Below are 15,339 nucleotides of genomic sequence, written 5' to 3'. Positions count from 1 at the left end.
CTATTAGTTACAAATTCTGCCCAATCTGCATCAGTAAAGATCTCAATTTATCTGGGCATAGTCTTTTGAAAAAATAATCCCTATCCAGGTGTCATCTTTAGGTATCTCAAAATTCAATAGATAGTGCTCATATGCTCCTCAATAGGTTGAGACATAAACTGACTCACAGTGCTTACTGCAAAGCAGATGTCAGGTCTTGTGTGAGCCAAGTAGATGAGCTTGCTTACAAATCTCTGATACATTTCTTTATCAACAAATTTACTATAATTTCTGAGACTAAGTTTAGCATTTGATTGTATAGGAGTTTCTGCAGGTTTACAATCAAGCATGCCCGTTTCGTTCAGAAGATTTAAGATATATTTCCATTGAGATATAGAAATTCCTTTTTTGGACCAAGCTATTTCCATTCCAAGAAAATACTTGAGTATCCCAAGATCTTTGATTTCAAACTATTTTTCTAGGAAGTCTTTTAGTTTTTGGATCTCTTCATTATGATTACCTGTCAAGGTAATATCATCAACATATATAATCAGTACAGCTCTTTTTCCTGTGATACAGTGCTTGACAAATAATGTGTGATTGGACTGACACTGTTCATATCCCATATGTTTCACTACCTTAGTGAATCTGTCAAATCATGCATTCGGTGACTGTTTGAGTCCATAAAGTGCCTTCTTTAGTTTATATACCTTTTGTGGATTCATTTCAAGTCCAGGTGGGATTTCTATATACTCCTCTTCTTCTAGATTATCATTGAGAAAAACATTCTTCACATTTAGTTGATAAAGATACCAATCAAGATTAGAGGCTAATGAAAATAGTACTCGGATAGTATTATGCTTACAACTGGAGCAAATGTCTCTTCATAATCAATTCCATATAATTGAGTGAAACCTTTAGCAACAAGTCGTGCTTTGTATCGATTCACACTACCATCAGAATTGTATTTAGTAGTAAAAATTCACTTACATCCTACTGGAATTTTTCCTGAGGACAGATCAACTCCCATATCCCATTCTTTTCAAGTGCTGTAATTCTTTCTTAGATAGCAGCATTCCACTCAAGAATTTTGAGAGCTTTATGAATCGTTCTTGATTCTGAGGGAGTATTGTCAAACTTACTCATAAGAGCATGATACTTTAGGCATATGAGACATAATCCTGTGTGGGATGCATTGTGGAAGGACGAACACCTTTTCGTAAAGCAATAGGCAATTCAATATCAGTAGTCGAGTAAGAGATTTCATTACCTGTGGTATTCTGGGTGCTTGGTTCGGGAGTTGATTCATGACAGTGCATAGTTGGTTCAGATACTTTACCACCACCTTGAGTCTTGTTCCTCTTGTTATAGACACACAACTTATTCACTGCAGGTAATGTGCTATCAGTTTCTGTGACAAGTTCAGACTTTTTGGTAGTTTCAGGGATGAGTTCTTTTTCTGATGTAGTCAATAGAGTATGTAGTGGAGGGATGTTCACATCTCACAATTGATATTTTTGAGTAAAATTCTCTCACTGAATATCAAGAGTGGGATAAAATGGTTGGTTTTCAAAGAGTGTGACATCCATAGTATTATGGAACCGACGAGTAGCTAGACAAAAGCATTTGTAACCTTTCTGATTAGAGGAATAACCAACAAAAACACATTTAAGGGCCTTTGGGTCTAGTTTTCCCCTGAGATGAGTATGAATGTGTACATAAGTAAAGCAGCTAAAAACTTTAAATGGGATTGTGTGTAAGATGTGAGAGTTTGGGAAGGCTTGAATAAGGGAATCATAGGGTGTTCTGAATTTAAGAATACGGGAGGGCATCCTATTGATAAGGTAAGTAGCAGTGAGAATAGCCTCTCCCCAAAGGAATTTGGGAACATTTGTGGTAAACATAAGTGATCAAGACACTTCAATGATATGTTTATTTTTTCTTTCTGTTACACGATTTTGTTGTGAGGTGTACACACAAGAACTTTGATGGACAATGCCTTGATCAGTGAAGTATTTTCTTAGGTTGGGTTCAAAAGTATTCACATGCATTGTCAGTTTTCAACACTTGAATTGTTGTCTAAAATTGGGTTTGAATAATAGTGTTGAATTTTTGAAAGATTTGGCTAACCTCAGATTTTTCTTTCATAAGGTAGATACAGGTTATTCTAGTATGATCATCAATGAAGGAGACAAACCATTTTGTAGAAGTAATATTTTTTACTCATACATTACTATGAATTAATGCAAAAAATTTTGAAGGTTTATATGTAACAATGGGATATGAATTGCGAGTATGTTTAGAAAACTGACATACTTCACACTAAAATGAACTCGGATTTATATTTCTGAACAAATGTGGAAATAGTTGTTTCAAATACATAAAGTTTAGGTGTCTAATCTATAATACCATAACATAGTAGAGTGGTCAATATTAGAACATCCTACAGAAACTGAATTAGCACATACTGCACTCGAAGTTTGTCCATTTGAAATAGAAGTTGTGACAGGTAGAAGGTATAGTCCTGAGTCCTTCCTAGCACTGCCAATCATCTTCCTCGACGTCAAATCCTGAAAAACACAGAAATTATTGTCAAATTTAATTACACAATTCAAGTCTTTACACAATTTGCTTACAGATAACAGATTGCAATCCAAATTTGGCGCATAGAGGACGGAATGTAGTATCAAGCACGGTGATATATAGGTTGAACTAACTCTTGCCACCCTAGAACTCATTCCATCAACAATCTTAATGGCGGATACTTCCTTACATTCACTGTATTGATGAAGGAATGAAATATTTCTAGTTATATGATCGGATGCTCCTGAATTAACAATCCACACTTGTCTTTTTGTGGAATAGGCATATAAACGAAGTAAGCAATTACCTCTCTAAGCAACGGAAACATTACCAAGAAGACCTTTTTGTGAAAACATATGCAAGAGAATATCCATCTAAGCTGGATTGAAGGGAGCATTTTCGGTGGGTATAGGAGCAGAGGATGATTCTTCATTAATCACCAAATTTCCATGATGCGTCTCTGTTCTCAGGTTTTTCTTATCACCAGGCTTACCATGCAGCTTCCAGCATTTATTACGGATATGACCAAGATTTTTACAAAATTCATACCACGATCTACCCTTTCTTCCTTGAGCTTCATAAGCACAATTGATGAGGGCAAAGGCAGTCTCGGAAGTGTGAGCACCAAATTGGGATTTGCCCAGTAGGGCTTTCTTCTGGGCAGTAAGAGCCGAACCAGTCTCTGCTGAGTTTAAGCCAAAGAGAGATTCACCCATCATGATTTTCTTCCTGCTCTCTTCATGACGAATTTCTGAAAACGTTTATGTGAGGCTTGGCAGTGGTTTGGTGCCCAGAATGCGTCTACGGACTTCATCCAAATTCTTATTGAGACCCATTAAGAATTTGAAGATTCGCTTGCGTTCGGTGATGGATTTGAATATTTTTGCGTCATCGCGGCAACTCCACTGGAATTCTTCAAAGACCGATAGCTATTGCCAGTTGCGGGTGAGGGCGTTGTAGTACTGAGTTACGGAAAACTGCCCTTGTTGCAGGTCGTGAAGATGAGTCTCTATTTCGAAGATTGCTTATGTGTTATCACTGCTGGAGTAGAATTCGCGCGTGGCAACCCAAATGTCATACGCGGTTTCATACAGTAAAAAATTTTCTCCAATCTCATTTGTCATGGAATTTATCAGTCATGACATAACGAGATTATTTTCGTCTTTCCACGCACGAGCTCCTGGGTTATTGGCTGAAGGTGAAACGAGTTCTCCAGTGAGGTATTCTTCTCTGCCCTTTCCTCGGATGAACATCAAGACCAATGATGACCATTGGAGATAGTTGCTTCCATTCAGCCTGTGTCCAGTGACGAATAAGGGTGTTTGATCAACGAGTGAGTAGTTGACCGATATGGGAAGGTAGGAACCCGAAGGGACTTCGGGTGGGGAAGCGGTCTGCTCATTCGTGGCCATTTGGCGTGATTTGGATGATGATTTTGGATCAGGGTTGCTCTGATACCATGAAGAAATGAAGGAAGAAGAATTTGAACAAAATGAAGAGGAGAATTCCTTTCACTGTTTCTCTTAATTTTCACGGGCACAAGAGTGCTATTATATAGGCACCAACCCAGACAAAAAAGGTTACAAAAAAATTCTAACAAGTCAGTGCAAGAGGAGAAAAATTAGTTGTTAAGGTGAAGGGCATACCTAGCTGTCATAACAACAAAAAACTGGAAAAGATTAAGTTACCCCTTATATATCTATATATGTAAATATATATATAGAATATACATATGTAGGAAATGTATATATATACATGTATACTTACACTGGGGCAACTTAGTCTTTTCTCAGGTTGTTAAGACAGTTGATATTGTTAGGACAGCTGGGTATTTCTCTTCACCATTTTTAGCTATTTTGTTAACATCTTTTTAATGGTTTTTATCCTGTCCGATGGCCTATATAATGGCACATTTGTGCCCATGTAATAACAATGGAAAATCAAAGGAATTCTCCTATTTTCACAAACCTTCTTTTTTTATTTTCTTCATGGTATCAGAGCAACAACTCTAATCCACAATCATTCATCATCCAACTCAAGCCAAAATGGCCATATGGATGAGCAAAACTCCTCTCCTCCTGAAGTTATTTTAGGTTCCTATAATCCAATGCCTATCAACCATTCTCATCATTCTCATGTTGATCAAACACCTTCATTTGTCATTGACACAGACTAAATGAGAGCAATTATCTCCAATAGTCATCATATGTACTCATGTTCATCTGAGGAAAGAGTAGAGATAAATACCTTACGGGAGAAGCCATTCAACCACAAGTGGATGATCCAGGAGCTTGTTCATGGAAGGCCGAAAACAACCTTGTAATGTCTTGGTTGGTCAACTCAATAACAACAGAGATTGGAGAGAATTTTTTGTTGTATGAAACTACGCACGACATCTGGGTGGCCGCGCGCGACCTCTACTCCAGCCGAGACAATACCTCAGCTATCTTTGAGATTGAAACACATCTGTACAACCTGCGACAGGGAGAACTCACCATGACCCAATATTACAACGCACTCACTCGAAACTCTTCAAAACTCTCACCGAACGCAAACAAGTCTTCAAATTTTTGATGGGTCTCAATAAGAATCTAGATGAAGTTTGAGGTTGCGTTCTGGGTGCCAAACTGCTGCCAAGTCTTAGAGAAGTCTTCTCTGAGATTCGTCGAGAAGAGAGCTGGAGAAGAATCATGATGGGGGATCTTTACTCTGGCCCAAACTCAACAGAGATGAATTCTGCTCTTGCTGCTAAGAGGAAGTTACTGCTGGGTGAATCCCAGCTTAGTGCCCTAGCTCCCGAGCATGCCTCTGCTCTCGTCGGCTATGCTTCAGAAATAGGAGGAAGGAAAGGAAGACTCTGGTGTGACTTTTGCAAAAAATTGGGTCACATTAAAACTAAGTGTTGGAAATTACATGGTAAACCAACAGATAAAAAGAATTCCAGAAATGACACTCAGGGCAATATGGTCATTTCAAAGGAATCATCCCCTGCATCCACACCTACAGAGAGTTCTCCTTTCAGTCCAGCTCAGATGGAGGCTTTCCTGCAAATGTTTTCTCAGAAGGGTATTCTCGGTAATGCTTCCGTTGCTTATAGAGGTAATTGTTTACTCAGTTTATTTATTTACTATATGAAAAGGCAAATGTGGATTATTGATTCAGAGGCATCTGATCATATGATCGGAAATATTACACTCCTTTATTGGTATAGTGAATGTAAGGAGATTTCTTTTATCAAGATTGTTGATGGAACCAGTTCTAAAGTAGCAAGGGTTAGCTCAACCATTATATCATCAAATATGATATTGTAGTTTGTTCTTTATGTGCCAAATCTCGACTGCAATCTGCTATCTGTAAGCAAATTATGTAAAGAATTAAACTGTGTTGTTAAATTTGACAGTGATTTATGTGTTTTTCAGGACTTGGCCACGAGGACGATGATTGGCAGTGCTAAGAAGGAATTAGGACTTTATTTCTACCAGTTACCAACTCTCTTCAAAATGGACAAACTTCAACTGCAGAATGTGCTAACTCAGTATCTGTAGGATGTTCTAATATTGACCAATCTATTATATTATGGCATTATAGATTAGGACATCAAAACTTTATGTACTTAAAACAACTATTTCCTGCTTTATTCAGAAATAAAAATCTGAGTTCATTTCAATATGAAATATGCCAATTTTCTAAACATACCCGCAATTTATATCCCAGTATTACTTACACACAATCAAAATCTTTTGCATTGATTCATAGTAATGTTTGGGGACAACACGGGTAACAAATGTTACTGGCACAAAATGGTTTGTCTCATTCATTGATGATTACACAAATAATCTGGGTCTATCTGATGAAAGAAAAATCTAAGATTGGTCCAATTTTTCATAAATTCAACTATGATTCAAACTCAATTTCAAACAAAAATACAAGTGTTGAAAACTGACAATGCATGTGAGTATTTTGCATCCAACTTGAGAAAATTCCTTACTGACCAAGGCATTGTCCATCAAAGCTCTTGTCCTTACACCCCTCAACAGAATGGTGTAGCCGAAAGTAAAAATAGACTCATCCTTGAAGTATCTCGCTCACTTATGTTTACCACAAATGTTCATAAATTCTTTTGGGAAGAGGCTATTCTCACTACTACATATCTAATCAACAGGATGCCCTTCCGTATCTTTAAGTTCAAAACACCTTATGATTCTCTTGTTCAAGCATTCCCAATATCACACATTCTTCACACAATTTCTTTTAGAGTCTTTGGCTGCTCTGCCTATGTTCACATTCACAGTCACCTCAGACAGAAACTAAATCGTAGAGCCCTCAAATGTGTTTTGATTGGGTATTCCGCTTCTCAAAAAGGTTACAAATGTTTTTATCCAGTAACCCCCCGGTTCTATAACACTATGGATGTCATTTTCTTTGAAAACCAAAACTTTTATCCCGCTCTTGATATTAAGGGGGAGACATTTAGAACTTAGGAATATCAATTGTGGGATGTGAACATACCTCCACTACAGATTCCATTGACAACTTCAGAAAAAGAACATGTCCCTGAAACTACCAAAGAATTTGAACCCACCATAGAAACTAATGGCACATTACTTGCAGTTAGTAAGTTACGTGTTTATACTAGGAGGAACAAAAATCAAGGTAAAGATAAAATACTGGAGCCAACTATACACTTTCATGACTTAACTCTTGGACCAAACACCCAGAATAACACAGGTAATGAGATCTCTGACTCAACTGTTGATATTAGTTTACCTATCGCTTTACGAAATGGTGTTCGTTCTTGTACAATGCATCCCATACAAAATTATGTCTCTTATGGCAAGCTGTTTTCAAAGTATCACGCACTTGTGAGTAAGTTTGACAATATCCCTCCTGAACCAAGAACAGTTCATAAAGCTCTCAAGATCCCTGAATGGAATGCTGCTATCCAAGAAGGAATTATAGCACTTGAGAAAAATGAGACATGGGAGTTATCTGATTTACCTTCAGGGAAGACTCTTGTAGGATGCAAGTGGATTTTCACCATTAAGTACAATCCTGATGGTAGTGTAAGCCGCTACAAAACTCGACTTGTCGCTAAAGAGTTTACTCAATCTTATGGAATCGACTATCAAAAGACATTTGCTCCTATAGCTAAGCACAACACAATTCGGGTATTATTCTCTTTAGTATATAATCTTGATTGGCCTCTCTTCCAACTTGATGTGAAAAATGTTTTCTTTAATGGTGATCTAGAGGAAGAAGTGTATATGGAAGTCCCACTTGACTCAAGATGAATCCTCAAAAGGTATGCAAACTAAAAAAGGCACTGTATGGTCTCAAACAGTCTCCAAGAGCGTGGTTTGAAAGATTCATCAGGGCATTGAAACATATGGAATATGAATAGTGTCAATCCGATTACACTCTGTTTGTCAAGCATTGTATCACAGGAAAGAGAGCTATACTAATTGTTTATGTGGATGATATTATCCTAATAAGTGATCATAGTAAAGAGATTCAGAAATTGAAAGACTTTTTAGGTCGAGAATTTAAAATCAAAGACCTTAGAATACTCAAATATTTCCTTGAAATGGAATTTGCCAGATCCAAAAAAGGAATTTCTATATCTCAGCATAAGTACATCTTCGATCTCCTAAATGAGACAGGTATGCTTGGTTGTAAACCTGCAGAGACTCCTATGGAAATAAATGCTAAACTTGGTTTCAAAAGTGACAGTAAACCTGTTGATAAAGAGAGGTATTAAAGGCTTGTAAGCAAACTTATCTACTTGGCTTACACAAGACCTGACATCTGTTTTGCTGTTAGTACTGTGAGTCAGTTCATGTGTCAACCCATTGATGAACACATGAGTGTTGTCTATCGTATTCTGAGATACGTAAAGATGACACTTGGACAGGGATTATTCTTTCAAAAGACTATGGTCAAAGATATTGAAATCTATACTGATACCGATTGGGCTGGATCTGTGATAGATAGGAGATCCACATCTGGTTATTGCTCATATATTTGGGGTAATTTAGTCACTTGGCGTAGCAAGAAATAATTTATTGTATCAAAAAGCAGCGCTGAAGCTAAATTACAATCACTTGCACATGGAATATGTGAAGGAGTATGGCTTAAAAAGATTTTAGTTGAACTAAGATTTTCTGCTCCCACTGCAATGAGGATTTGGTGTGACAATCAATCAAGTATTAGTATGGCCAAGAATCCTGTGCACTATGACAGAACTAAACACGTTGAGATTGATCGTCACTTCATCACAGAGAAAATTGAAGGTCAGGATGTGTCACTCCTATACATTCCGACAAATCAACAAACAGCAGACACACTCACTAAAGTACTACCAAAAAGGGAGTTTAATAATCTTGTATCCAATCTAGAGTTACTTAACATTTATGTAACCTGGATTGAGGGGGAGTGTATAATGTACATATTTAGGAAATGTGTATATATACATGCATACTTATACTAGGGGCAACTTAATCTTTTCTCACGTTATTAGGACAACTGATATTGTTAGGACAGCTGAGTATTTCTCTCCATCATTTTTAGCTATTTTGTTAGCAGTTTTTTAATGGTTTTTGTCTTGGCCGATGACCTATATAATATTACATTTGTGCCAATGTAATAACAAGGAAAAATCATAGGAATTCTCCTCTTCTCACAAACTTTCTTTCTTTATTTTCTTCAATATATACATTCTACATTTATATTTATTCATTTCTTCCATAGTTAGAGACTTTAAAACTATCTCTTATATCATGCATAAAATGATAAGTGTTAGAATCTCAACATGTTGAGCTTTTCGATCATAAAGTCAAGGTTGACCTATAAGAATATGCGTAAATATTATAGGGACTGCATTGCGTAAGATTTTTACTATAAGTATCATGACAAACAAAAACAAGAGTTTGTTGACTTACCAAAATGCTCGAATAAGATTTATTTGTCCAATTAAGGATTTAGGAATAAAAAACCTGAACATCACATTTAGGTTAAACATTACATTTAATAAGTCTTAAAAATCACACTTAAAGATTTGATTGCATCACATGATAACGCAAAATCCAGGATAAAAAATGTAATCTGAACGTATATATACACAATTGGCATAAAAATTTAATCTCTAAACAAACTCTCCCTATTTAACCCACAATAAATATGTGATTGGAATTAAAATAATAAGAAAAATGAATTGATTAAAATGTTATAAGAAATATCTTGATAGTTGAAATTAACTCAAGAAAAGAAATTGATAAAAATATCACAAGTTACTTTGATTAGTAGATATCAATTTTATATGCAACAAGAAGGTTGAAGACACCTCACAAGCAGAAAAGTTTTTTTAATTTCTGAATTTTGAATTGAATTACACTCACAATAAAGCATATTCATAGGCAAAATTAAGAAGAGTTCAAAATAGAATAGTACTACTCTAAAGTAGGATCTTAGATAGCTACTCCTAGTTGATAAACTCATAATTTACACATGATTAAAATACATTAAAGGACTCTTCTTTCTTCAACTTGCCGTCCATGCTTTGACCTTTATCTTTGAAGTTGAGTACTTGTCAATGACATCTATTTTGAGGAGAATATCGGCCTTAAAGATAACATAAAGTTCAGCCAAGTTGTTGAAGGAGAAAACTCTTCTTTCTTAAGAAATTTTAAGGGGAGAATTGAGCAAGAGGTTGGGATAAATTCCTTTGATTCTCCACATGTTAAATATGTTGTAACACGTGTTTAATGTCTTTGGATGAGAAGAGCTCGGTTAGGAAGGCTTGAAGAGATGTGATCGGCCTTCCTATGCTTGATTCCCAAGAGTCCATGATTTTATGGACTCTTTTTGCTGCAGATTGTGATTATATGAAGGAGAAATATTCCATGTGCAGGAGAAAATGTCTCTCGGGTGAGAGAAAATCTCCCATGAAAGAAGTTAGCCATGTGTCCCCAAATTGTAGGACATTGCATGGCCGATTCTCCCTTTGGTCGAATGGGCTTGGATTTCCTCCTTTTTGGGCTTCCAAGTTCAGTCCAAGACTGACTTCCTCATGGATCCATCTCTTAACACAAAGGTGAAAGTCTTTCTTAAAGTTTATGGAGCCATGATCTTGTGCTTGGTCCATGTGTCATTAAGATCTCCTTCCATGTTGCCCAAATCCCTCATGTGTTGCGTCCAAGCCTTGTTTGTCTCCATGTGGGTGTTGTTCATGGCCCAAAACACCTTGGTCTCCACTTGGGCTGTCCATGCCACCTTGATCTCCTTTTGGACAGCCCATGCCTCCTTGATTTCCCTTTGGACAGCCCAAGTCATGACCTTCTAAACTTGAATGGTCCATGCCATGACATTCATCCTTCATGAGGCCAAAACCGTGGCCTCTTAAGCTCATGACGCCGTGAACTCCCTCTTGGGTTATGTCTTGCTCTCCTTTAATGTGGTCAAACCTTTTAAACTCATGTAACCATAATTTCCTTTGTGGCAGTGAGGTCTTAAGCTTATGTAGTCATGATTCCATTTGTGGCTATGAGCTTTCAAACTCATGTGATCTCTCATGTGAGCTTAAATTGTGTCCTGGTTGTAAGTTGTGCCACCTGGATTTGTATCACACAATTAGAAAAATAAAAAACTCTTAAAAAATTATGAATAATTGAAGCTCTATTAGTAAAATTACAAAACTATTTATAATAATTTCTAAATAAATTTTCCTAAATAGAATTAAATTAAGAAATAGTAGATTATTAGAATTAGGAACATTAATCCTAATACAAATAAAAAAATACTAATAAAAATAAAAATCTTAAATTACTAAAACTATAATAGTAATTCTTAATAATATAAACTCCTAAATAGTCTAGTAGTTTTAGATTTGATAAGTTATAATTTCTAAACTATTTAGAAAATCTAACACTAATACATGTTGCATCAATTGTTTTCCTCCTTTAATGACTGTATTAAAAAAAATATCTTATCCCCTGTGGTTGTAATTCTTTTTTCCCTCTCTCTTATAGTAATACTTCCTTTCTATATAAAAAATATTAAGAATCTGCTTCAGGCTCGCAGATCCATGATCATTATCTTCAGATGTACGTGTTATGTGTTATAATATGTTCAAGTTCCATTATCCTTCCTCTTCTTTGTTGTAATGTGGTTTTTGGACTTCGAGCTAGGCTCTTTGATACTGAAAAGACTTTGTTTCCTCCTCCCTACATTGCTTTTCAGGAACAAGGAGCTGAAAATGTTATGGGGAGGGAAAAGTTTTGTTGGGTTGTGGATCTTATGGTTAAAAGGGGGAATGCTAGAGTTTTCGAAGACTCTTTCTAGTTTACTTTGTTCTGTTGGGACAGATTGCTAATTCCGATGCTCCTTTGGGATAAGGCATCTTTAGCGATTTTCTGCGGAGATTGGGCATCTATCTGGTGGTACATGCTTTTCTATTTGTTCTGATCTTTTATTCTTTTTTGGTTGCCACTGGAGGATTCCTTATTCTTCTTTAGAAAAACTTATTTTCTGTTGAAAGAAAAGGTCCAGTTATTGAGAAGGCAGTTCAGATGTTTTTACTTTGTTTCTTTTTCCTCGAAAGGAGGGAGAGGGAGGGGGGAGGGGGGAGGAGGGGGGGAGAATATTGGTGCCATTTGAATCAACCAATTTCCCTTATCAGAAGACAAGGAAATGAATTCATTCTTTTTTTTTTTTTTAAATAAAGGAAATGAATTCATTCTATTGCCGAGTAATTGTTCTTGTCAACTCAAGGAGGATGACTTGCCCCAAGACCAAGTTGATGTTTTACCTTTTGCAAAAATTGATATTTGTACATCTTTTATGATGGTTAACTCATAAATTTTATCTATTTGTAGGACCTGCTAGTGTTTTACCTGAATAAAATTCTTCCATGATCCCCTGCAGTTATGGATATTGATTCAGTTGGAACCTTTACAATGTGCCATGAAGCACTTAAGTATCTTAAAAAAGGAGGACCTGGGAGGGGCACATGTGGTGGAACAATTTTGAACATAAGTGCAACTTTACATTATACAGCTTCGTGGTATCAAGTACATGTATCTGCTGCCAAGGTTTGCACGAGAGGTTTTTTTGAGTGAAGTTCTACTTTTAAATTAACTTTAAAGTTTTAAGATCTCATTTGTCAACAGGCAGCTGTTGATAGCATTACTAGAAGCTTGGCATTGGAGTGGGGAAGTGACTATGATATCCGAGTCAATGGGATTGCCCCAGGCCCTATTGGTGACACTCCTGGAATGAGCAAATTAGCACCTAAAGAGATTGATGGCAAAGCGAGAGAGTCCATGCCTTTGTATAACCTTGGGGAGAAATGGGATATTGCTATGTCCGCACTATACCTGGTGTCAGATGCTGGTCAGTAACTCATTTTCCTTCTTTTGTCACAAGAATAAAGTCTCAATTTTTGTGAAAACTGAATAGAGGATAATAGAAATGTCAAACCCTTTCTTTATATGTTCCAGTCCTTCCTCTAGTTTTCTTTTTTTTTTCTGAAATAAAAAGTGTGAATAAACAAAGAAACCAGAGGTACCACTCATTTACAAAATATTTACAATGTAGTTAGAGAATCAATAACATTCCCAAAATACACGTCACTAATAATGTCATGTTTTAACAAAATAAACTCGAAATAATGCATCAATCTATATTTCAATCTATACATACCTGTCTCTCTTCCCTCAAGAGTTTTAGAATTTATCTCTTCCCAAAAAACTCAAAAAATGGTCAATGGAATAAGTTTAATCAATCTACTATCTAAATGCACACCTTCCCAAGCCCACAATCCTCCCTTATAGACCCTGACATCACCCAACTTATACCAATTAGGCTGTAAATTAAACTCTAAAAACCAAAAGCTACAGGACACCACAGTAATAAATGATTACAAGATTCTTCATTCTTCATACATATATAGCACCGGTTGGGGATGATCAACCCACTTGATTTTAGTTTGTCTATAGTCGATATGCATTCTCTGCAGGCTTCCCAAACAAAAAACGCTACTCTTGGAGGTACTCTTGCTTTCCATATCTGTCTCATCGGAAAATTTGGAATCAAAACATGGACCCTTCTTGTTAAGAAGTACACACTAAGAAACTATGTTGGCTTTATGTTAATTGATAGGGTGAATGACTTACAGCTCGATGATAAAGTGCAAACTGCCTCGGAAGTATTGTTCCTGGGGCTGATTGACTTAACAACAGCTTTATAGCGTTGGACCCGCTAAAACATGAAATATTTCATGGTACTGTGTTTGAATTTCATGACACTGAATAGGAGGCGCATGGTATATAAAGAAAAGGATTAGTGGATTAGTTGTCCGTTATAGTGTATTAGGTGAAGTGTGCAGCTAATGCCTCTGTTCTTTAATCCTTACCCTTATGAATCCATTTAATCAAATTTAGAAAATTTAACGGCTCAAACTTTGTATTGACTGCTGAACTTCTACTAGTTATTATCATTACTATTCTATATATATTCTTATTTAAGTGTATCTCAGAGTAGGTCCCTAAGTTATTGCTCTGAAATTATTTTGTATCCTTGTATAGATTGTTTCATTTTAACTAATCGAGTATTTGTACTGAGAGTGTACATCACCATTTATTAAGAGAACATCTTTCCTTCTTCTTGTTCAGTTCTCTTGTTAATAACATTGTACTAGAGCTGCTGCCATGATTGCAGCTAACTGTCGAATCTGATTTCTCTCTAAGCTTGACTACAACTGAGTAGGTAGCCTAGGGTTTCACGCTATCTGAAGCCAATTGTCCTTAGAGCTTCACACGTATCTACTTCCTCCCTAGGGCTCAACTGCAACTGATTTTCCTTAGGGCTTTGCTTTTCTGAAGCCTACTTCACTGAAGGCTTTGTGTCTAGATGTTGTAGACAGAAGAGATCGACATGCCTTCTTTAGTTGACTTCACTCTGAAGTTTCATGCGTCTAGGCCTCATTTATAGACGGAGAGGGTTAATTCTCTTCGAAATTTCTCTTGTATGCACCAAGCCGAGGGGGCTCGGCCTTTCCCCAAGCCAAAGTTCTGGAACTGGAATTGGTCGTCTAATCATAATTGTCAATGACATTGTTATGCTGTCACTTCTTTGATTTCTGATACTGTTCATACTTGCTTGCCCAACAAAGGCCATGTTCCCCATGGTTGTATTGAGGTGATTATGCCTTGAAAGAAATGGCAACATTGTCAAGAATTATGTTGGGAAGTATGACATTCTCCAAGGCGCTTAGGTGACAATTGAACTGTTCTATTTAGGCAGTCAGCAAAATAGTTGTTCGTATTCTATTAATTATATAAACTTTTTTCTGTTCTTATTTAATTTTTGAAATTTGAATCTTGAAGGTAAGTACATTAATGGGACCATCATCGTAGTTGATGGAGGACTTTGGTTGAGCCGGCCTCGTCATCTGCCAAAAGAAGCAGTGAAGCAACTTTCACGAGTAGTAGAAAGGAGGTCCAGAGATACACCGGTAGGAGTTCCAACCAGCAAGTTATAGATAGTCTATCACCATGAAGATATTAGCCTTGTTCTCCAACTCACAAAGTATATGCTGAGTAGAACATAAAAGCACCTATTATCGGTAAGCTAAGCTTGAATTTCTATCAAATGGGAGACAGGCACATAGAAACGTAATTCCAGTGATACTTTAATTTGCTCATCTTACAAGTTGCATCAAGTTCCATATTATGGTACTCTGGCTTTATAAATTTATGAGGACAATAATTTGGGATTTCTGCC

At 36.5% G+C, this 15,339-nt stretch overlaps 1 protein-coding gene across 2 annotated transcripts in view; it reads left to right on the top strand.

Moving 5' to 3' along the window:
- SDRB (short-chain dehydrogenase-reductase B) overlaps positions 1-15,339 on the top strand; it is a 29,752-nt gene extending 14,413 nt beyond the window's left edge. Inside the window, exons 2-5 of one of the 2 annotated variants that reach the window (XM_088213434.1) lie at positions 11,797-11,996; positions 12,481-12,647; positions 12,726-12,948; positions 14,943-15,339. In XM_088213434.1, the coding sequence (XP_088069560.1) occupies positions 12,483-12,647; positions 12,726-12,948; positions 14,943-15,097 (543 nt within the window). In that variant the 5' untranslated portion in view covers positions 11,797-11,996; positions 12,481-12,482 and the 3' untranslated portion in view covers positions 15,098-15,339. The remainder of the gene's footprint in view (positions 1-11,796; positions 11,997-12,480; positions 12,648-12,725; positions 12,949-14,942) is intronic. The other variant, XM_022045747.2, reaches the window with a different exon arrangement.

The sequence above is a fragment of the Carica papaya genome, chromosome 2 (genome assembly GCF_054855325.1).
Source record: "Carica papaya isolate Zhongbai chromosome 2, ASM5485532v1, whole genome shotgun sequence".
Taxonomy (NCBI): Eukaryota; Viridiplantae; Streptophyta; class Magnoliopsida; order Brassicales; family Caricaceae; genus Carica; species Carica papaya.
The sequence above is the reverse complement of the archived record's forward strand: the minus strand, read 5'-3'. Positions and strand labels throughout refer to the sequence as shown.